Source organism: Lampetra planeri, chromosome 4 (assembly GCF_965212315.1).
Source record: "Lampetra planeri chromosome 4, kcLamPlan1.2.h2, whole genome shotgun sequence".
NCBI classification, from domain to species: Eukaryota; Metazoa; Chordata; class Hyperoartia; order Petromyzontiformes; family Petromyzontidae; genus Lampetra; species Lampetra planeri.
The window spans coordinates 1,088,762-1,112,714 of NC_136110.1; the positions used below are offsets into that span (position 1 = coordinate 1,088,762).

General features: G+C 49.6%; 2 protein-coding genes across 4 annotated transcripts in view; one reads left to right on the forward strand and one right to left on the reverse strand.

The window, feature by feature from the left end:
• Positions 1-6,032: 6,032 nt before the first annotated feature.
• On the reverse strand, positions 6,033-16,406 carry RPP30 (ribonuclease P/MRP subunit p30). The gene is made up of 11 exons (XM_078592947.1): positions 16,197-16,406; positions 14,888-14,943; positions 14,487-14,543; positions 13,919-13,993; positions 13,460-13,522; positions 13,132-13,221; positions 11,351-11,467; positions 11,103-11,132; positions 10,066-10,103; positions 8,509-8,588; positions 6,033-7,046 (listed from the first exon to the last, which is right to left on the reverse strand). Exons 1-11 carry the CDS (start codon positions 16,276-16,278, stop codon positions 6,856-6,858), a joined length of 879 nt encoding a protein of 292 aa, XP_078449073.1. The 5' UTR covers positions 16,279-16,406; the 3' UTR covers positions 6,033-6,855.
• Positions 16,407-17,168: 762 nt separating this feature from the next.
• KIF20B (kinesin family member 20B) overlaps positions 17,169-23,953 on the forward strand; it is a 37,616-nt gene continuing 30,831 nt past the window's right edge. For 2 of the 3 annotated variants that reach the window (XM_078592948.1, XM_078592950.1), the window contains exons 1-8: positions 18,240-18,413; positions 19,984-20,134; positions 20,392-20,490; positions 20,675-20,791; positions 21,164-21,302; positions 22,244-22,428; positions 22,951-23,041; positions 23,366-23,590. In XM_078592948.1, coding sequence (XP_078449074.1) covers positions 19,997-20,134; positions 20,392-20,490; positions 20,675-20,791; positions 21,164-21,302; positions 22,244-22,428; positions 22,951-23,041; positions 23,366-23,590 — 994 coding nt within the window. In that variant the 5' untranslated portion in view covers positions 18,240-18,413; positions 19,984-19,996. Of the gene's footprint in view, positions 17,240-18,239; positions 18,414-19,983; positions 20,135-20,391; positions 20,491-20,674; positions 20,792-21,163; positions 21,303-22,243; positions 22,429-22,950; positions 23,042-23,365; positions 23,591-23,953 lie in introns of those variants that run through there. The other variant, XM_078592949.1, reaches the window with a different exon arrangement.

Here is a 23,953-nt window from a genome sequence, read left to right on the forward strand (position 1 = left end):
TTCGCCTGTGGAGGACGCGGGGATCGATCCCGCGACCTTTGGCATGGGAAGCGAGGGCGCTACCAACTGCGCTACTCCGCCACGGCCTGTGGAGGGGTTACGCTCTGGGCTCCTACACTGTGATGTTCAGCCAAAGCTATGAATGAGTTGTATTTGAATAAATGTAAAATATTTTTTTTTTGTCTAAAAAGTGTAACATTTTTGAAAAAATTTTTCACGAACATTAATTGTCTCGCACAACGAGTGTGTGTGGAAAATGTCAGCTCGATTGGATCACGGGAAGTGGGTTAAAAAAACGAGCGAAAGATTTGCACGGTCCTAAGCAAGCAAGCAAGCGAACTTAATATAAAGGATTTAAAAAAGAAGAGACCCGGGGTTCGATTGAACGATCCTCCTACCTAGATTTGAAGCTTTCGTGACTGCAAGGAATCATCCTCTTAGGTTTTTTCGGTAAAGTCACGTAGGTAAAAAATAAAATTACAATTAATAAAAGTAATAATATTTCTACACATCTACATTGACGACTCACTTTTCAGGACCGCTTTCTGTGTGCAGTTTGTAAAATAAAATTAATAAAAGTAATAATATAAATATTATTACTTTTATTAATTTTAATTTTATTTTTTACCTACGCGACTTTACCGAAAACACCTAAGAGTATGATCCTCCTACCTCCTGTACGCCAGCCGAATTTGTCAATCTACTGCTGGATGAATCACTGTGCCGTCATTCGTGCTGTGGACCCCCTGCCCCTGTTCCATATCCACACATCTACATTGACGACTCACTTCTTCAGGACCGCTTTCTGTGTTCAGTTTGTTGTCCTTCCCCCGCACCTCCGATGAGCACGGTCGGCTACGTACGGCGCGAAAGAAGTCCACCGCACATACACACACTGGCAATGCGCGTCCATCGCGTGATAACGTTATTAATGGGCTGCGTCGAGTGGAGGAGAGCGTACGAAACACATTTCACTGACGCGATCCGACCCAAAAGAAGCAACAACAAAAAATCACTTGTGCATCAATCCACATCGTAACTTGTAATTGTATCGGTGTCCCCGCGTGACAGCAATAGCGGCCGCGTGTGCTCAGCACACGCGGGCTATCAATCCCTCATCCGTCATGGAGATTCAATTAGGAGATGGGCTCGCGTCATCCGCGGGCGGCCGCTAAGTGCACTCTGCCGGGACGCGCGCCACGAATTACAAAGAGCAGCGGGGCGGGAATAAAGAGAGCTGATCGTGGTTTCCTAGAATCCACTCTCAACCACCACCACCACCGCTCGCTCCCAGAATCCACAATCAGCCACCTCCACCGCCGCTCACTCCCAGAATACACTCTCAACCACCACCACCACTCACTCCCAGAATCCACTCTCAACCACCACCACCACCGCCGCTCACTCCCAGAATCCACTCTCAACCACCACCACCACCACCACCGCCGCTCACTCCCAGAATCCACTCTCAACCACCACCACCACCGCCGCTCACTCCCAGAATCCACTCTCAACCACCACCACCACCACCACCGCCGCTCACTCCCAGAATCCACTCTCAACCACCACCACCACCACCGCCGCTCACTCCCAGAATCCACTCTCAACCACCACCACCACCACTCACTCCCAGAATCCACTCTCAACCACCACCACCACCACCACCACCACGGTCACTCCCAGAATCCACTCTCAACCACCACCACCACCGCCGCTCACTCCCAGAATCCACTCTCAACCACCACCACCACCGCCGCTCACTCCCAGAATCCACTCTCAACCACCACCACCACCACCGCCGCTCACTCCCAGAATCCACTCTCAACCACCACCACCACCACCACCACGGTCACTCCCAGAATCCACTCTCAACCACCACCACCACCGCCGCTCACTCCCAGAATCCACTCTCAACCACCACCACCACCACGGTCACTCCCAGAATCCACTCTCAACCACCACCACCACGGTCACTCCCAGAATCCACTCTCAACCACCACCACCACCACGGTCACTCCCAAAATCCACTCTCAACCACCACCACCACCACTCACTCCCAGAATCCACTCTCAACCACCACCACCACCACTCACTCCCAGAATCCACTCTCAACCACCACCACCACCGCTCACTCCCAGAATCCACTCTCAACCACCACCACCACCACTCACTCCCAGAATCCACTCTCAACCACCACCACCGCTCACTCACATAATCCACTCTCAACCACCACCACCACTCACTCCCAGAATCCACTCTCAACCACCACCACCAGCACCACGGTCACTCCCAGAATCCACAATCAACAACCACCACCACCACGGTCACTCCCAGAATCCACTCTCAACCACCGTCACCACCGCTCACTCCCAGAATCCACTCTCAACCACCACCACCACCACCACGGTCACTCCCAGAATCCACTCTCAACCACCACCACGGCCACTCCCAGAATCCACAATAAACCACCACCACCACGGTCACTCCCAGAATCCACTCTCAACCACCGTCGCCACCGCTCACTCCCAGAATCCACTCTCAAACGACTCCCCAAAGTGTGTCAGATCTCACTCGCCAGCGATGACAGTCGTCGTCGGGAATCGAACTCGGTTCGCCGCGCCGTGCGCGAGATGTTCTCTAACCACTGCGTCACCGCTCCCCAACATCTGTCCTTCCGCAACCGGAGCGACGCACGTAGCCGACCCGTGAATTCGCGGACATTGACAAACACCCACCACGGGAAGGAAGCTGAAAGCGGTCCGTCTGATGACCCAGTTATTCCGCTGAGTTTGGCGCGGTTTCCCGTTAACGATGCCCATTCATCCCTCCGCGCACTAACCGCACATCTCTCACTCCCTCGCCAGACACGAGAGAACTCCCGTTTGGCACGGTGAAGAGGTGGAAAGAGAGAGGCACATCAGGGTTGTGGCAGCCTGGGCTGGCTGGGCCGGCTGGCCAGCTGGGTTAGGCAGGCTCGGCTGGCAGGGCTGGCTTACTGGGCTGGTTGGCTGAACTGGCTAAGCTGGCTAACTGGGTGGGTAGACTGGGATGGATGGGATGGCAGGGCTGGCTGAACGGCTGGACGCGACGGTCAACTACAAAATGACGTGCGCGTTGCGAGGCAATTTGATTGAAAAATATCGATGTGGGCGTTCGCAATGCATCGCCCGTCGATTCGTGCCATGCCGAGCCGATTAATTATTGTTCATGATGCGTGCAAAGCGAGGGGCGAGATAACCGCTCTTTCTACTTTGGACTCGCAGCTGCTCCTGCTGCTTCTGGACACGGGCCGCGAGAAACGAGGGACAATCCAAGTGACGCAGGTAGAACGCGAGGCCAAACAGATAGGTGTCTCCTGGGATTAGTCAGTTACCTCTTCAGCTATATTGCGGGGCGACATGAAGTTATTTGTATGTATATATAAAAAACATGAATGAATCAATGAATCAGTTTCCTATTTAAGTTGTGGTGGAATTGTGAAGTCCGCAGCTTCCTCTCGCCACTCACACTTCCTCTCAGCTGCTGCTGCCCCCTCCACCCTGACTCACGGTGGCAGTGCCCCTAACAAACGCAAGTCCTGTTTCACACACTCACCAACACTCACCACCATCCCGATACTCACAACCGAACACTCACAACCACTCCCCACCCTGATCCTCATAACCCAACACTCACCACCCTGATCCTCACAACCCAACACTCACTACCACCCCGGTCCTTATAACACAACACTCACCACCATCCTAATATCACCACCCCGATACCCACAACCCAACACTCACCACCCTGATCCTCATAACCCAACACTCACTACCACCACCTCAATATTCACAACCCCACACTCACCAACACTCACCACTCTGATCCCCATAACCCAACACTCACCACCACCTCAATATTCATAACCCAACACTCACCATCACCACCCTGATCCCCATAACCCAACACTCACCACCACCACAATACTCACAACCCAACACTCACCACCACATCAATACTCATAACCCAAGACTCACCACCACCCACCACCCTGATCCTCATAACCCAACACTCACCACCACCACCTCAATATTCACAACCCAACACTCACCACCACTCACCACCCTGATCCTCACAACCCAACACTCACCACCACCACCACCTCAATATTCACAACCCAACACTCACCACCACTCACCACCCTGATCCTCACAACCCAACACTCACCACCACCACCTCAATATTCACAACCCAACACTCACCACCACTCACCACCCTGATCCTCACAACCCCACTCACCACCATCTCAAAATTCACAACCCAACACTCACCACCACTCACCACCCTGATCCTCACAACCCCACTCACCACCACCTCCATAACCGACCACTAATCATCCCGGTGCCACTCATCTCTGTGTGCTGCTGTTGTGGTGAATGTCCACGTTCCCATGGCAGGGGTGAGTTCTCCTTGGTGGGAATCCGTCTCGCCACGTAGCCGCATATGAATAACAACACAGGCGGCAACAACTACAATACTCATGATCTAACGCAGCTGTGCTGTGATGTGTCAGAGGGCTTGACCCAAATCCGACTTGGGAGCTGACCAACGCCATCATCAACATCTGCTTCCCCACGCCGTGGTCTGATACTCCTTCCCCCCAGTCATCCGTGCTGTCGACCCCCCCTACTACCCTGTCCAAGTCTAGACTCGAGACTCCTCGATCTCTGGACTGGCTTCCTCTACTCTACACAAGAACTATAGCCGGTTTCTACAGCGTTTGTAAGATGCGGTCTCACGTACACATTGTTACGTATATCATATCAACAGCATCAGTCATCATCAGAATCATGGCAATGGTCACCACCGCCACAACCACGATCAGGCCGGTACAACCACGCGTTTCTGTTGCGATAGGTCTCTCTCGTCATTTCCAGACGTGATTCTTGTCGCCATTAGCTCAGCCAATGGGACCTGTAAGCGTGGAAGTGGCGAGTCGGCATCGATGGGTTCCCAGATGCACACACTGAAGCATCGAGAGTTGGCGGCTAAACCGTGCTGACGAGTACTAACGAGGACGAAACCCGATCCACGGCCGTCACTCCCGTGTCACTTCCGCCTGTCAGCGGGCCACACATTTGCTCGAATGTATTTTGATGTTAAGACAAGATAACCGTGTACGCAGTTGTTCAAGACCTGTTAATGGTTTCTGTATAACGCGCGCACACACAGACAGCCCGAGTGGCTTTGCCGTCCATTGAGTCGCCTCTTCAATTTGCTTGAATTCGCCATTCACGCGCACAACTCAAAATAATCAAAACTGCGCCGAGACTAAACCCCGAGAATATTCTCTCGTTGGGTTAATGAAACCGTTTGGTGGGAAAGCCGGCAGAGCCATTCGCGAGTGATTTTGTTGTAACGCTTTGTTTTGTTAGTTGGGTGTTGTCCACTCAATTCCTGCTGCTGCTGCTGAATCGGCGACAGTAATGATTGTACAAATAAACCGTGGCGTGATTGGAGCGCGGGAGACGGCGCGCTCCACGCAGGAGATCTCCCGCGAGGATGCTCAGGTCCAGACTTTCTCAGACACCAGGCCGGGAGAAGCCCGGGCAGGACGGGGAGGGCATGGAGGGGGGGGGCGCAGTCCCCCCCCCCTAAATGCAGAAATGTTCAGACGCCTGTTGTGTCATTAACCGATTTCGACATTTGTTCACGAGTGAAATATATTGCCGTGTTGTTCATTCGTCCGGTGGAGGGGTGGTGGTTAGCGCCACGCTGCGCCACGAACCCCGCTGACCCGAGTTCAACTTTTTTCCCACCGTACGTAGCCAAACGTGCTAATCGGAGGTGCCTCCCCTAGGTTAACTCAGCCTCAAACGAGTACCCGGCGCAGTGTAAATGTTTACACAAGGGAGACAAAGGCGGCCGGGTATTCGCCACGCCTCCGACCGGTGCCTAGGGTTGCCATCGGCTCCCCCGGCAACAGAACAAATCCGCACGGATTGAAGTTGACAACAACAAACGTCGCTTTAAAGATGAGAGCGGAAACCACGTCGGGAAGGAACTGTACACACAGCCGTTATTTAATGAAGGAAACACTCAACCCTCGAAATACACACACAAAATCAAGCAGCTTATTTTGTATTTACACTTCCAGGACGTCACGACCGGTGTGAAAGAGTAGGCCTAAACACCCTGCAGGGGAGCGCTCTACTGGCGGGAGAGCCTCTGCGAGACGTGGGGGGGGGGGTTCTAGAGAGCTCTTGGAGAGCACCACGGACACGTCACGGCTCGAAGTGCCGACGTAGGAATTCGCTATTTGGATAAGACCCGAGGGGATTGAAAGGTGAAAACCTGTAGTTTCATATTTACAGAAGTTTTAAAACTGTCGCTCTGTAGTGACCCGATGGCCTCAGCCCGGCGATCAGCGACGGGACATTCAATTTTGGTTCCGCACCTAATTTGGACAGCTCGGACAATAACAAAATGCGGATATGACGACTTGCCGCGCAACAAACGTCACTCTCGTACGCACAGCGAGTGGGACGGTGTCCGCGTGTGGACCGGTGGTCGCTTGAAAAAGGGGATCTTAGCAGTAGCTCCGAGATACCCGCTTCTGCGGGCCACCCACGAAACAACACCAACGGGGGCCGCTGTGTGAGATTTCTGAGACCACGCTTCGTGACGACGCAACGCCGATGGCACGACTGGTACAAAACTAAAATAAATGAGGGGAAGAAGTACAAAATAATGTATTTAATAAAAAAAAATCTTCCGCTGTACCATCGGTCATTGTTTAGTCATAAACAGAACACTTTGTTTGGGTCGCCTCTTCTCGCGTCACGCGATTGACGTGGCGAAATGGCTCCAAACTCGTCACTTTTTCCGAGATTTCTTTTTTGCAGGTCCTTCCTCCACCCCCTCGTCTTTTGCCACCGCGGCTGCTACCTCCTCCACCTCGTCCGCCCCTCTCTTCGCCTCCACGGTCGACTTGGCGTCCTTCTCCCCTCCGCCGGGGTCACCGAGTCTCTCCGTCAGGATGACGCCCTTGGCCATCTTCCTCGTTTCTTGGAATAAAAAAACAAAACCACAAAGCAATAAATCAGGAGCTCTACGTCAGGAGGAAACGTAGCGGCATAAATAAAAAAAAACGTTTATTATTATTAAACATGCTGCTTCAGCAGGGCAGAGGTCAGCAGCGCTTGACTTGCAGAGTAGAGATCGCCAGTTTGATTACCATCTCCAGGCGCGGCAGTTGAAACAACGGCGGAAGTTCAGAATCAGAATCTCCGTTAAGACTGGAAGAACCCGATGAGCTATTTGGCTCCCTTTCACAGACGTCCACAAAGTTGCCTAAATCCCCACCCCCACACCGTCTGTCCACCCAGCGGTGTGAATGGGTTCAACCGCGGTCAATCGGCAGGGCGCACGCGGTGGAGTAAAGTGTGGGTAACTCCCGCTTGCCCCAACACGCCTAGGCCCCTGTGTGAGCGGAGGCCCTCTCTGTCAGCGACAGCGGGCAGTTGCAGGGCTGCAGCTTTACCGCCGCCTATCGTTAAAACGCGCGACGACTTCAAACCTGGCAAATCGGTGAACGCTTGTGATGAGAAATTGGGCTCTTATTTGATGGAAAAATCTGTCGGGTTGTGTTCGTCTCATCGTACTGTCCTGGCGGTGCATTTGGTCGTCTGTTTCGTTTGTCCGGTTAGCGTCGTGTGAACAGTACGTTCTTCTTCACAGGTGCGGCACCGTCTCTCGCTTGTTCCGTCTTTGCGTCTCGTTTGTACGTACGTAGAACTTCTTTCGCGCCCTACGTAGCCAACCGTGCCAGCTAATCGTCAGTCTGTCGTGCCTGTTTGACTGTCCCGAGTCGGCTGCGTCGTTTCGCTCGCTCCGTCCCCTTTGCTGTGTCTAGTCTCGTTTGTTGACTCTTTAGAAATGACAATAACCGTGAGCCTTACGGTAGCAATTAAACATCAATACTTTTCTCAAATTCTTAGGTCTTTTAGTAAAGTCACTTTACCGAAAGACCCAAGAATATGAATTCCTGCAGTCACGAAAGCTTTAAGTCAAGATCTACTTTTCTCAAATTGAACCATCACAAAGGCACAGGCGAGACCAATCTACGTCTTCACGCCCATGGAACACAGCGGAGTGATGCGTGTGCTTCTCTAGGCCGACCCTGTGCTCGCTGTGTAATCCGTGTTGTCGTGAGGTCCGGGCCGCCCCTCCCCCGCACTACCGCAGGGAATCTCGAGTTGGCTGTGCCATCATTAATCAGTGATGGTGATGAAGAGGACAGACGGAAGTCAAGGATGAGGTTTTTGAAAGCGAGCGATGAGGTTTTTGAGGGCGGAGCAATGGGGTTTCTGAGGGTGGGTGATGAGGTTTTTGAGGGCGGAGCAATGGGGTTTCTGAGGGTGGGTGATGAGGTTTTTGAGGGCGGAGCAATGGGGTTTCTGAGGGTGGGTGATAAGGTTTTTGAGGGCAGGCGGTGAGGTTTCTGAGGGTGGGAGAGGCAGTACGAACTTGCGTGGATGATGACTGCACGGCAGTTGGAGGAGACGGCGTTCTTCCCCTCGCTCTCCGACAGGCCGAACAGCAGGGCGCTAGCCATCACAGGGGTGCAAGGTCAAAGGCCAAGGGCGTGCGGACGAGCAGCAGAACCGACAGGACGTCATCACCGTCATTATATATTTGCTATTATCGATCATGAGTCAACATCGTCGCTATCATGATTATGACGATCCCATCAATAAATCACGCGGTACGCTACCGTTACGCTTGACGTAACGACGCATACAAAACTGCGCAAAACGATGTCAAAAAACAGAGGAAAAAGGATTCACAAATCTAATTCTGACCACCCCACCAAATTAATCGAAATCTCTGCCAGGCAAGAATTGCTCCCTTTACCAAATCTCATTCATTCGAAGAAAAAAAACCACAGGCCACGCTAATCCGTAGCTCACAGCACGGGAGGACTTGTTCAGACCCTGGCCGGGTGGCTCAGCAGTTCGAGGCACTGGGCGAGCACCGTCGGGATCCGGGCTTCGAGCCGCGGCTCGCACTTGGGGAGGTGCCGGGCTGAATCGTCGTTACGGTGGCTGCTCGCACAACAGCAGCGGGAGGAGCTGGAGCCGGGGCCTGGTTCAAACTCCGCCCCTGGGAGGCATTGGGGGAGACTTAGGGAATGGTGGTGTGAATTGGAGATTTGTTGCACGCCTGCTGTCCATTCACGTGGTGGTTTCAACGCTACACATGCACGAGCTCCTTTGATAATGTCATCGCTGTGTGCTTTCATCCTGAGTCTGTCCCGAGCGTTTTTGTCTGTGCGGAGAAGCGTGGAGGTGTTGGCGGGGACGGGGGTGGGGAGAGGGGCACGCTTTGTTCCAGCACTGACTCCTACGCACGAAGACCAGATTCCACAGGAATTGGAACGTCGCTCTCAAAACTCGTGCTTCCACACACAGCCGGCATCTCTATTTCGGAACGGCGGGGAGAGCTCTGAATAAAACAAATCACGCGTCTGAGTCATAAACAGCCCGAGGGGGGCAAATGCGCTCCACAAACGCTGTGTATACACACACATACGCGTGTTGTTATCTCCGCAGATAACAGCACGTGGCGACAGTTGTCTCTTAAGGTGGGAAAGCCCCCCCTGCCCCGGAGCTTCTGATCTTGCAGATAAGAAAAAAAACTCCTCCTCGATTAAAAAGCCTTGCGCTCGGGACAAGCGCGTTGTTTTGCCTCCTTGCTTCCTCACACTGGGGCAGAGCGCTGGTGACCGCACTGCGTCACGAACCCGGCGAGCCGAGTTTGGTTTCTGTCCAGCGTTTAACGTCAGTAGACGGAGATAGCTGCCAATATACTGAGTGTCCTCGTAGGCCGGACCAGCCTTACATTAGTTCCTGGTGCGGGGGTGTAAACATCGGCACTGGGGAAAAGCGGCCTGGCGTGGGCAATTGCAGGCACACACCACCCCCATTCTAACCTCAATCTATGCTCTTTAACAGCGAGTGCCTCAAAATCCAATTAAGGATATGGGGGAGGGGGGGTATAAACAGCGTCTGTGCGAAAGGATACAGGTTGGCGACATCATAGGGTCCTCGTAGATAGAGCGGCTGTTTCACAAGAGGGGCACAAAAACACAGTGAGCGACAAAGACGGCAGTAACTCACGCATGATGCCACAAATCTCTCACTGAACAGGCTCCCATCGACTCAGCCCCTCTGCAATGTCACAATTAGACATGCGTGCACGATTCGAGGTCACGATTCGATTCAAGTGGATAATATTTTTTTGCTTAATTTCAAACGTCTCATTTGCGACGTCTCATCTCGCTAGTATTGTCCGTCTCGTGTTGTCTTCGTGGTTCCACCTCGTCTGAATTGTCCATCTTGTACTGTCAGTCTCATGACGATCGTAAAAATTCAAGGAATTGCCAGGGTGGGGAGGTGAATTCTTCCTTCATTCCGTACTCTCGCATCCAACGACCGATGACTAAACCGCAGGCCATGCTATTCTGCAGCTCACTAAATTAAAGAGCAAAAGCTCGTTGGTTGAGGTCACCAGATGGCTCGGAGGTCAGAGGTCAGAGACACTGAGCCAGCACCGCTGAGATCCTGGGATCAAATCTGGATTTCAGTTGCCTGTTGTTCAAGAGGCTTGCCAAGCGTAGTGCGCCGATGATGCTATCCTGATCACCAATGAACGCACAAAACAAAAACCCCATCGCATCACATTTCATTTTGTGATTAATTTGTCTAAATTTCAGCTGTGATCAAACAATGTCACGTCAGTTTTTTTGCCAACGATGTCATCACTCATCCATATAATGGAGACGTTACAAAGTTGAATTCCGGTCGCAATTTACGGCTGTGAAGGTGATGTCACCACGCGTTAATAATGCATAATAACGCAAAGGTCATTTCACTAAGTGACTTTTAATAATTCTATAAACTACGTCAAGCTGTAATCATAAATAATGTGACGTTGCGGTCCGCAGGGACGGGGTGTGATGGGTGTGTTGTGTATGTCCAAGGTAAGAGCTGTGTGTTTTGGCTTTCGTCTGCCTTTAAATAAATCAAACGTAAGACAAACGCATGGAAGTGATGACTTACGTTGTCGGTGCCGCTGGAGATGATGACATTCTGAAAAACAAACAGAGCTCTGTAACATCCCGTGGCCCTCCTCAACACCAATCAAGCTCATTATCTCTCTTTCTCCCCAAAGCCACGCTCCCCAGCAGCGAGCAACATACATGACAAAGGCTCAAACATGCATTTCACTTCGTGTCTTTGCCCCATGTCACAAAACAATGATTTCAAGCCACGGCGGGGTGAAATGTGGGTACCCTCAGCTCGCTCACCTTGCCCTTGCAGACCAGCGTGAGGCTGAGCGCGTTGGAGATGGTGCTCCGCCGTGCGGCGGCGTCGCGAACGGCGGGCGAGTACGACAGCTCGAAGAACACGCCGCGCGCGATGGCCTGCACTCCGATGGGGCGACGCGCGGGTTGCCGGTTTCAAGCTCGACTCTCGACATCAGTTCGAGCCTCCCTTAAATCACGTGACTTCTGTGTGGGCCCCCCCCCCGCCCATCTACTCTGAACCCCTCCCTTCTCCTGCCCACCCCACCCACCCCTCTGTGAAGACAGATACTGCTCCTCTTCCATGCAGCAGCGTCGAGGTCCTCATGTAGCATCTTGCTCCCAATCCTCATCTCTCCTGAACATTTGCTCCTGTTTCTCCGTTCCTTTTCCATCCTTTCCCTATAATTTCCCATTTTTTCTCTTGTCTTTGCAGCTCCTTTTTAAAATAAATATAAATAAAACATCCTTGACTCTACTTCCTTTCCTGTGGTGTGCCACAGGTACAACAGTTGCGAGTTTTATTTAACCAGGTGAGAACTCAAGAGGCCGGGAGAAATTCTCGTTTGCAAGAGTGATTTGGGTCACCAAAATTAAAGAAACAATTTCTATATTGTCAACGAAGTAAAACAATCAGAACAAAATGCAAGCAACTTATCACCACCACCAGCAGCAACACAACCACCATCACCACCACCACCAGCACCACCGACTCGTAAGCCAAGACAGGATGTTAGTAACAATGCCTCAAGACTCGCATTTGGGAGGTTCCTGCTACATTTTAGATTGTTGGTCAATTCCTTTTTAAATAAGGAGCGTTTGGCTTCATGCGGAAATGAATGAAAGCATCTGGAGAAAACCCACCAAGTGTGTGAAGGGATAACAAAGCTCCACACAGATATCATTCAAAACCCTTGCTCTACTGGCATCTCCTGGCTTTCTCAAAGCCCAGCAGGTTTGTGAGTTTGACAAACATCGACGTGAACCACCCACCCTCGCCTCCAAAGTGCTGGATGACTAAAGTATTCTTATTTTACCAAGTGAGGCCCACTGAGCTATATAGCTCTTTTTCAAATGCGACCTGGCCTATTACATGCAAATGTAAACGCATGTTTCTAAATGTGGAGGGAAAAGCCAGAGGACGTGTCAAAAACACTTGCCTTGCGTCCAAGGGGAGAACATGCAAACTCCAAATATACAGCAGGCGTCAGGGTCGGGATCGAACCAACAACCTCCTCCATACCAGGCGAGGTCGTCAACATCTTGCCACAGTGGATCAGGCGTGCACCACCATTTAGGTACAGATGCTCAATATCTCATGGTATTGAACGGTGACGCAGAGGTTCACGTGTCATGCGACATTCGAGAATTTCGGCGCAATCGCTGGTGGATGAAACCAGGTCTCAATCCCACGCTCTCCGCCTCGCTAGCGCAAGTGTTTTTGACGCGACAATTGTGAGTCTGCCGAGCCGCCCGTTTTCACCGCTACCCGATGCAACGTTTTCAGATCAACAACAGATTGATTCTCGCCCAAAGAAAGCCAACAGGATGATGGACTAAAAATATTTTCATTTACACGCAGAGGCGCACAAGAGATTTCTGCTTATGTTGGCTCTCAAGAGGGAAAGCGTGAGCGACTGTCGTGGCAACAATTTTTCTGTTGTTGCTTTGTAAAAAAAATTAAAATCTCTAATTTTGGAGCGATCTTTGGATCCCGTTGAAGGCAGCAGCAGCAGCAACAGCGACCAATCAGAGAGCGAGAGAACATCCGCGTCCGTCCTCACCCCTCGGACGGACGGGTGGCGAAAGTAAAACGGCTGGCGCTCCGTGCCGTCGATGACGATGATGTCCACGTCGAGATCCATGCACGCCATCTGGTGTTCGCCACGGAAACACGCGCGTTGGAGAAACAGGTTTGTTTTAACTGGCGGCCACCCACACCACCGTGAGCCAGGTCTCGGAGTGGTCCCCCGAGAGATATTGGCCCACCGAGATAAATAGATACAGATTAGAGAGACATACAAGAGAAGCGAGAGAGATGTAGCGGAATAAATATTTCCGCAAGCTCTCGCCCGAGCGTTTTTAATGAGCACCACTAACAAACACACTCACGTGAAACACTTTCTCCGACTTGGGCATCACGGCAATGATGTCGTAGCATTCCAGACCTGTGCGCTGCACAACACAGACGGGCGCGCTCGTCAGCACGGAGCTCTCGTGATTCTGCCGAGCCATCGGCCGTAAACAACGCACGCCGTCGACAACAGGGCTGGGGAACCGATGGGCCGTCGGCCAAATGCAGCTTCTGATTTAACATTTTTTATAAGAGGCGTCCGCAAAATAAATCTCCAGCAGGTTAACCTTAAACTCTAATCCCTAAACCTTAAAAGCTAAATTTTAAACCATAACTCCCATAGTAATGCTGGCCATAACCCTAAAACTTAAACCACCGGTTGGCAGCCACAACTTAATTTTATATGCCCTGTAGCCACATGAGCCCTACCATTTATAAAGAGCCTGCAAACCGATATCACAATTCATGAAAAATTGTACGAACAAAAACACATTTACCATTTTGTTCCCATGGGACGGGTCTGTGATGATAGCTGTCAGCCGCGTCAGGATCTTCAAGGGTTTTCCTGAGCCCTGAAAAACATCGCATGAGTTAGTTCCCACCACCACCTCCACCAACAACAACACAGCCAAAGGGAGCGCAAGGCTAATTACAGACAAAAACCAAGATAGTTAGCATCGTGTTGCTAGGCCAGCAGGTAGCTCATTTCACATTCACGCCAGGTACACACTTGAGCGATAAGCTGCACAACCAAATCTTTCCCCAAATCACGCAATGCAATCGCCTGCAACTGCATTGTCCGCGTCTGAGCGAGTGGTTGTGCAACGAGGAAATGAAAGAGCGCACTCAGAACCGTCACCACCAATCATACTCGCAAGCGATGATATACGTCGCCGCAGATCGCTGAGAAGGGTCGAGCAGTCGCACAGCTGCTCGCGACCGGTCACAACAACGTCAACATATAAACCATTCAGTTGCATGCAACCAAGTTTTGCAACCGATTGCTCAGGTGTGGTTACCCCCGCTACACCGGGACGGTGGGCGCGTGCGAGTGCCATCACGGACCTGTACTTTTGGAGGATTCTCCAGGAGGAACTGCGGGATCTGCGGTCGCTTGATTTCCTGTGCAGAACCGCAAGAGCAGAGCTTTCACACAGGGGAAAAACGTTGTGGCGCGCTACTCGCCTGGAATTTCAGTACACGCCGTCACGGAGGACAGAGGCACGCACACACGCGGTGTGAGGCCAAAGGGGCACAGTCGTTACCTCCACTCCCCCCTCCACCCACCCCGAATGGCTTCTTCATCTCGCGACAGGGCACCGAGACCACAAATTTGGAAAAAATTGCCGAAAAGCCAGAATAAAAAAAGTATCGTAGGTGTTGTCGTGATTTTCCTTGTGTCGTGTGCCAACGAAATCTCAAGCCGCGTGCGCCCGCCATGGCGCGCGTCACCGCGACGTACCCACCTGGCCCTTCGCACTCAAATCCACCACGGTTGTGATGGCCACGGTTGAATATCCCACTGGGAAAAAATGTAAAACCACAGCAAATACAAAACACATGAAACAAAGACAAAATGTTTCCTTAAATGCGCGGTGCGGAACCCATTGCGCGTGACCCCATTCTGTACGGTCCGTGACCTCATTCCATGAGGTCCGTGGCCACACGTGGCCAGAGGAAGATTTAGAAACCTCCCAAGGGGGGAGCGGGGGGTGGTAAGATGCAAAAATGTCAAGATATTTAACTAGCGTCCTACATTAATAACGATAAAAACCATTCAATGTATTTTCTCTGCTAAGGATCAATAAAACACCGATGTTCTGGGTCTCCAGACAGGTGGGGGAGGGGGGTGCAGTGATAGGTGACAAAGTGTGTGTCGGGGGGGTGACCGAGGTTTGTGTTTGCATCAAACTATTTGGAGATGCCTGCTGCACGGGGCGAGATGAACAATACACGACGGTTGCGTGCAGTTTCTCGGGCAGGAACGATGCAATTTGGCACCGATTTCGACCGTGCAACTGTTGGCATCTGGCACACGGCAGCGGTGTGGTTGACATGGACGACACTCGGCCGTGATGACCTCTTTCATTTGAATCTGAGTGCCTCTGAAAGGTTTGGGGCACACACTGGGACGATATCGTGTAGTGTGTACTGTTATTCAGGGGCATATGCCCCCCCCCCCTCCCGTGGTCGGTTTCATTACAAGCAATGCTATAATTTAGCTTGTTTTAATACGACGGACAATTACATGTATGGGTAACTAACGTATTTATCTCACCGTAATCTGCCTTCCCCTTTCAAATGCGCATCAAGTCAATTACACGCCACACATGACTGACGGTTGGCGAACACATTTATTCACACTCGCGCACGTGTCGCAAGTCACCCACTGTACAACACGTGCGGCGGAAACGACGACACCGATCTACGATGCACTGCTGGATGAAGGCCTTCCCCACGCCGTGTCGGTCACGGGGGGTTGTTTGGCCAAACTTTACCCCGCTGTGCTTAGTGGGTTCAGAGCGTAGTGGTGCTATCCAATTTGCGAGGAATTCACTCACAAGCCTAACAACTTTAGCGTTGCGTTGATGAACACGTGGGGGATAAACCCTAGGGGGGGGAGTGGGGTGTACCGTGGTAGGTCGCGAGAATTGAAGTTCTAAAAGAAACAACATTGACCCACTCTGTTTACTGTACAGTGCACTGTACATACACGTGTGTGCTCGGCACGCGTGTGCGGCGTGGCCTCCGGCGCATGTCCCGGGCCGCACTTACGCCTCGCTGCCGCCTCCACGACGCTCTGCAGGTGCTGCGGCTTAGCGTTGGCGCCCCCCGTCAGGTTCAGCTCGGCAGACATTGCCGTGATATCGCGCGCGCCGTTGCTTCGAGCGTGCCGGCTTTGGCGTCTTGAATCGCGACCCCGTCGTGGTGGTTCTTGTGTTGTTCTCGCCGCGCGTGCCTCCTCAAGCGGCCATCTTAGGTAGGGAGCATGCTCGTCGCGTTGTTGCTGCGGGGGAAGGGCGGGGCGGCGTCTGTGACGCCACTGCTCGTCTCGACCAATGGCATTCTTTGCCGCTCCCCGACGTAAGATGTCCGACGCAGGGTCAGCACGTCACGCGTGTGGCTCGCCGTAGGAGGTTTCCGCGAATTCCGTTGGTCGCGTTTTGAAAATTATATTTATCAGAATATTTTACACAAGTTTTTTTTTGGGTTTGATCGCGGAAATATAAAATGTGTTGTTAAACCTGCCACAGCCAATTAGTAAGGGTTGTCACGTGAACAGAACATGCCGATTCGTTACTAGTACAGCACACCGGTGTGTCGGCATGTTGTTTACGTGACAAACCTTATTAATTGGCTATGTCGGGTGGTTGGCGGGTTTAACGACACAATAATATTTACGCGATCTAATCCCCCCCCCCCCCCCCCCCAAAAAAATCTATATTATGCATGACATTGATCGCAAAAGCCTCTTACGTGTTAAACATCAGAATATTTATTTCCAGCGGAGGAATCCCATGAGCTTTAAAGCTCTTTTTGTCACGCATGTAGCGTCGTTCATGCACAACTGCATCGCACAGCATTGGACAAGACCGCTAATAACAAATATATAAATATTACATTTAATAGGGGCAACGTGCGCAATCACGTGGTTTCAACAAGTGACGGTTCAAATGAACCAATCACGACGCGAGTTGGGCTCGACGAGGCGTGGCGCCTCCAAACGACACCCAAATATTGCGTGGACGACTACGGTACAGGACTAGAGGCTACCAACTCATTCACTATTGAGTCCCTTTTATACGTCTTCTATACTGGTGAGCTGAACTTATAAACATAAATAATAAAAAAATAATTATAGAAAAAAGTAATTGTTATTTATTATTTAATTTCTATTATTATTTCTATTATGTTTATTATTTATTTTTACCAACATGACTTTACCGAAGAAACCTAAGAGTATGAATCCTTGCAGTCACGGAAGCTTCAAATCTAGAACTGAACGTATAACCTCCACCGCTGGCTTGGTGGTCGCTTTCATCAAATGATGACCCGTCCACGCTGAGCGCACACGCACAGGCTACTGCACTTCTTTGGTTCTGGATTCTCAGTTTCCAGCGCTGTGATTTTAAACAAGAATGATTCTGACGCCTTCCTGCCTTTATTTTCAAACTAAAGTCCAACTTTTTGCGTTGTCATCCTTGTTGATGTCTGTCACATTACTGTGTGTGGACTGTTGGTGCAAATGCTGTTAGAGAGTAGCACCTAGATCGGCACAGCACACGAGGGCCAACACCACGCCCGGCCGCCTTTGTCTCCACAGTGGCGATGTTTACACACCGCGCCAGGTACTCATTTGAGGCTGAGTCGACCTAGTGGACTCCCATGACCGGTTCAAATAATCGTCACTGGTGTTGGCCGTGAGCCGGAATCGAACTCGAGTCGCCGGGGTCCGGTGGCGCAGCGCGCTCACCGCTGCACCACCGCTCCCCGAGTTAGCGAGCCCGTCCACCCAGCAGCGGCACGAGTAAGAAATTTCAGGGCTGCGCCTTTAACCTCGCGGCCCCTCCCACCCGCGGAGCCCCTCCCACCCTCGGAGCCCCGCCCACCCCGGACCCCCTCCCACCGCGGAGCCCCTCCCACCCCCGGAGCCCCGCCCTCCCACAGGCGTTAATTTATTTAAATTTCGATTTAAAGCTTTCGTGACTGCAGGGATTCATCTTCTTTTATTTATTTTGAATTTCGTGACATTGCGTCGAGGACCAATCAGAGGCGAGTAGCATCGCCCTTCCGCTCTTGTGATTGGCTGCTCGACCTAACGGCTGAGGCCCAACGGCTCCACCGCCCCGCTTCGCCCCGCGGGAGTCGCGAGCAGGACGAGCGCGAAAAGGGCGCCTCGGTTTAAATGTATTCCTTTTTAATCGAGATAAGCAAAGTATATTAACGTCGTGTACATTTTACGAAAACAAAAAAAGTGATCGTCACCAAGCGGTAAGAGGATGAGTGTGCGATCGTGAGATTTTGCTGACAAAATGTTGGGATTTTGTTGTGTTCTGAGGCGAAGTTCTAAACTTTACTTTCTGGAGAGCGTGGTTCTGTGATAAGGCCCCAGCGGGTTTAACGGCTTATAAATCACAATTAAAATCATTATTGTCATGAGAAACAATTGTATTTATACTTCGAAAATGAATGAAAGGCGCTGTATTCGCTGTGACTGCTAATACAATAATCGATTATAATCACTAATGTCCAGCGTGGTGAAGTATAGTTGTTCAAACAATCTCCTCAGGAGGGGACATTTAATTTAGCAGTCGATTGACAAAGGGATGTACAGATTACCGGCCTTTATCCACTGCTGGGTGAAGATCTCTTCGCAGCCGCGATTTTAAAAAAATAACACGAGTGGCAGTCGCGGTTGTGTTGGCATTGCTATTCCGCTGTTCAATATACAAATGCATACTGTGTAGGTTAAATGTTGTATATTTCTATACGCGTCATTACGTGTTTGCTATGTGTGCGTCAATTGAGAGAGTGGACAACCCTTGCACAGAGACGTTTAATCTCGGGATTCTAAATTATGTTGAGTAAGTACCGCGGGCGATCGTCTGTACATGTGTAATTTCAGCTGATAGTGCCCCTGTTATTGTTTTAATCTATCTCACTTGATTGTAAATAAAACAAACCCCTCAACATCGGTCAATAACGCTGCCTTCGAAGGAACACGTGAGGTGACTGTTGGCCGTTCGTCATAACATACACAGAGAGACCAAGAGATTCATTCAGTTTTCAGTTTCATTTATTTGGTATAGCCCTGTGAGCCATTCGGCTCTTGAATCGTGTGCAACCGCAACAAACCAAAAAAAAACATGAACAAGAAAACATCTTAAAGTGACTACGCGCAAGCAGAAAAATCCAGGAAAAAAACTGCAAAAACTTCCAGTAAAAGCACCGTATTACCAACGCTGTGTGCAAAAATTCCAGTGGGATGCAAGTCAAACAACAACAGATGTAGTAACCAACAGTTGTCCAGAGAATAATTTCATTTTTTAACGTTTCATGATCAATTGATATAAATTTCCGTATTAATAGTTTACCTTTTAGTACAAATTAAGACAACCCCTTGAATCAAAATGTATGACTAAATACAAATACATTATATTAGAAGTAAAATTATGTAGTGTCGTATCTTGTTGAAGAAAACTCATTTTCTACTCGCGACTCATTCTCGGGCATCAGTTATCATTTCAATAGGATCAGAGGTTTTAAGAACAATGTTCGAATAGCATTGAGCAAGTATGTGATAATATTGATGAAGATAATTATTGGATAATGATTTGGTGGTGATGCTCTGGTAATCCTTATGATGTGGTGGGAGTGATGGTGTTGGTGGCCATGATGATCATCTCATCACAATCAGGCTTGCTTTAATGATGATGGCCGAGGACTGGCTTACATTAAAAAGCAAACATTTAAGTGGGTTTGCGATGATGATTATGATGCTGCTGGTGATCACTTATTAATGTGCTTTTCCCCTTTTGGCTTTTGCTCAACTTTCCTCAAGGTTGTTGAGTGAGATGGCGAACCCTTCGACCTTCCGCTATGTCGAGTCGCCCTACAAGGACATTGACAATGTCTTGGAGTCCACAACAGATATAGAATACCTCCCCGAACGCAGGCGCCTTTTCCCGGAGTTCTCCGTCATCTCCCCATCGGTGTGTGTACACGCTGTGTAGCTCATGAGAGTTTCAGTCGCTTCACACGCGACTACTAGACCAGTGACTGCACGACAATTGCTGTCCTGTGTCTAATTTACACCATACTTACAAAAGATTGGATTAATATTGGGAAAAATATATAACAATCATACAGTATTCTCTGTTTCACAAGGTCATTAAAAAAGGCACTTTTGGGTGGTAAAGCATTGGTTTCACACCCTGTGGTGTTTGACGCTTGACTGCATACGCTACAGGAGAATACGCCGCCAGAAGATGTGGACACTAGGGAGCACCTGCGCGTGTACGCCAGGATCAAGCGAGTTTCCGGCAACAGCAGCGAGGCTGTGGAAGAGGTTGGTCAAAGGTTTCCTAGATGTTTGTGTTACCTATTACAAAATGAGATGATGGATGTGGAAAACACAAGCAATGGGGACTTCTTAACAAGGTTTCACAGTGATCGCTTTGTTGTACTCCACCTTTAAATTGTTGACAATTGTGTTCTTAATGCATTGTTTCACACATTGTGTGCTGTTGCAGTCGTGCGTGGTTGTGGAAGGGGATGGAAGCCTCCTGCTGCACGTTCCGAATAAAAACCTCTCCCTGAAGCAGGGGGATCGGATCGAACAGACAATACAACGATACAGCTTCACACACGTGAGTGCCCCCCGCCAGCAGTTTGGTAGACATGCACAAGAGAGGTTACTTGAACCCCACGTTTCCACCAACTTTCTAAAACCGATTCAAGCATTTTCTGTGTCTTTCCATGAAGTCCAAAAACAACCAACGGGAAGCGATTGATGAAAAAAAAATCAGCCAGGTCACACGATCTACCCAGTAAATATTTGTTTCAATATATATAAGAAATGTTTTGCAGTGGCTTGTTAAACAAAAACATGGCACCGAATTTGAACTTAGCGCGAGATGCCTTTGACGGTGCGTGTCTCTTCCGTGTTTACCCCTTAACCTTAGGCATGTTTCCAAGGGTTGCCCCAGTGATTATCATGTTGTTTTTATTTTGCACATCAGGTATATGGGCCAGAGGTGAGCCAGAAAGAGGTGTTTGATAACACCGTCAAGCCACTCGTGAAAGAATTCCTCCTGGGAAACAACTGCCTCGTGTTCACCTATGGCGTAACTAACTCTGGCAAGACCTACACCGTGCAAGGTACACAGTGGCAGAGATGGTGGATATCGTGTATGTATGTTAAAGTTTTTTTGCACCGTACATAGCCAACGTTGCTTATCATGTTATTGGTTCTGCGTAAGCTGCATTAGTGCTGAGTGTACTGTATGCTAAGCCTCTTGATTTTTATATAGCCCATCATTGTATCAGCTTGGAATGGACTAATAATTTCAGGGCTTTCGAAGACCACCATAGTGTATTGGTGGCTCAGGGCGTTAATACTTTATCAGAGTACTCAGCTGACACTTGACATTTTGTGTTAAAATCTTGCTCTCAGCCACCTGTGATTAAACGGCTTCTCAAGTGGAGTAAATTTGAATGCATCCACCTGGTCAATGACTCCACAAAGAAGATCCATCATGTAAAATTTAGTTTTTCACATTATTCAGCTTTTTCTAGCTCTGAAAAAAGGATAATTCGACTGTGTTGAACTTTTCTGTCTTTATCAGTGCATGTTGAAAAACACATTCTAGTGTGTGGATAGAAAAGGTGACGTGAAAGAGAATTCAGGATTAGTTTAGTGATTTCCTTCTCTTTCTCCATTTTTGAACATTCGGAACTATGCATTGCTGTGCGCGACTTCCGAATGGGCACATTGTCTCATCGTATGGTTCTGATGGCACAGATGTAATTAAATGAGAATAGAAGGACAAAGAGAATATAAGGAAAAGGAAAGCAAGTAAGAAAAAGTTCCTATTGTATCAGTGTTATTGTGCTCCCCTCCTCCCATGTTATTATCTGGCTCAGATTATTTCTTGTAACTAATTCGAGTTGTTGCCAGAAATCAAAACCAGGTTATCAGGATCATAGCATTGTGTGCTACTCACTGCACCAGCGCTGGAGAGGTGATTCAGATACATGTTGAAACTTAGAAAGTGTTAGTTGACACCACCTGACTGTGTTCCTCTGCTGTCCGCTGGCAGGCACGGTTAAGGACGGGGGCCTTCTGCCCCGCACCCTGGACCTCCTCTTCAACAGCTTGCAGGGTCATGTGTGCTCAGTGCCTGAGTATAAACCGTACCGGAGCTCCGAGGTGCTGCACCTGGACCCGCGTACAATAGTGGAGGAACAGGCGGCGCAGAGCGCGCTCCTCGCGCTCGCTAAGAAGGTAGGAACCCGAGGGAGAAGGGTCCTTGAAAGCACAAAGGTCAAATGTTGCTTGTTAGATGCTGTCCGGGTAAATTTATATCAATCTACAGCCTGATTAGGAGTGGAAAAATTCAAGCTAAACCACCTATGTGATAAATTTCTGTTTGATTGAAGAATCAAAATGTTTATCGAGGCGCTAAATGGTATCCTATCTAATAGCTGCAGGGCTCATGTGAATCAGTTGCATACAATAAGAAAATATAATATTAGTTTACAGCCCTTTGTCATTCCACTGCAAACTGGGGTCCTTTCTCATGCTGTATTGGTCATGGAAATGACCATAAACCTCCCTGATCAGTGTTGGTTGGTGAATGAGGGCCATAGGACCGGTTCAAATATCACTTGCCACTTTAATTAACAAAGCTTCAAACCTGTGTAGGACAGCTTGGGACACACAGTACAGGTAGCTAAAATATAAAATCTGTCTTTTTTGGTTTGCATCTTTGTTATAATTTTCAGTTGCTTGTACCTTCATTTGCAGGCAAACCGCAGCCTTTTAGACTTGGACAAAACCAATGGGAAATCTTTGACGTCCACCGATGGGACATTGCAGGAATCCATCATGTGTGGGGGTAAGTCACCCATGCCTATACTCTCACTGTGAACATGGCAGTGGAGGAAAAGTGCAAACGATTCGGCTGATTGAAGTGAGTGTGATTGGAGTAAAATTGGCAAAAAAACGTCGCGCTCAGAGAAGCTTTTATGAATAAATACGTTACAGTTTAATTACTGTAATTGCTAAAAGTGCACGGTTTTTAGAGGGATGTATTTGAATAATTATTACTGTAAAACGCTCTACCAGAAAGTGCCTGCTTTCAGGAGGAATGTGTAGGTATCAATCAAAGTGTCTGCTAATACCATCCTGCTAAAAGTGTCTGCTCATGTGTCTATTGCAGGACCGTCACAGTCCTTAAGCGAACTGGAGGGTCGCAAAGCCATCAGCGACTGCGTTAGCCTTGAGCCGTCGGAAAAGGAGCGCAGCTACTCTGTGTGGGTGGCATTCTACGAGATCTACAATGAGCTGATTTACGACCTTCTTGACTTTACGCCGGCCACACGCCTGGCCCAGCGCCACATCTTGCACATGGCAGAGGATCAGCACAAGGGCCCCTTCATAAAAGGTACAGGAATGGGGAGAGGTGGCAGCCGGGTGGCTCAAAGGTCAAAGCGCTCAGCCGGCACAGCTGAGAGTCTCAGATGGAATGTACGTTTCAGCAGTCTGTGATTAAACCGGGTTCCCAAAGAATAGCGAGTCAACGGCCTCAGCCTCGTCACACCGATGGCTGCATAAAAAACGAATTGCATTAACTTGGTTCTACACTTAACATGGCTAAATTCCAACTTTAGGAATTTATATATTGCTATGACTCATGAAACAGACATTAATCTCTGGCAGGGTGGGTGGGAAAGTGCTCACCCATAATGTGTGGACCAGAATTCACTTAACGGAATCTTTGAAGTACTGTACGCCTGTGATATCCGCT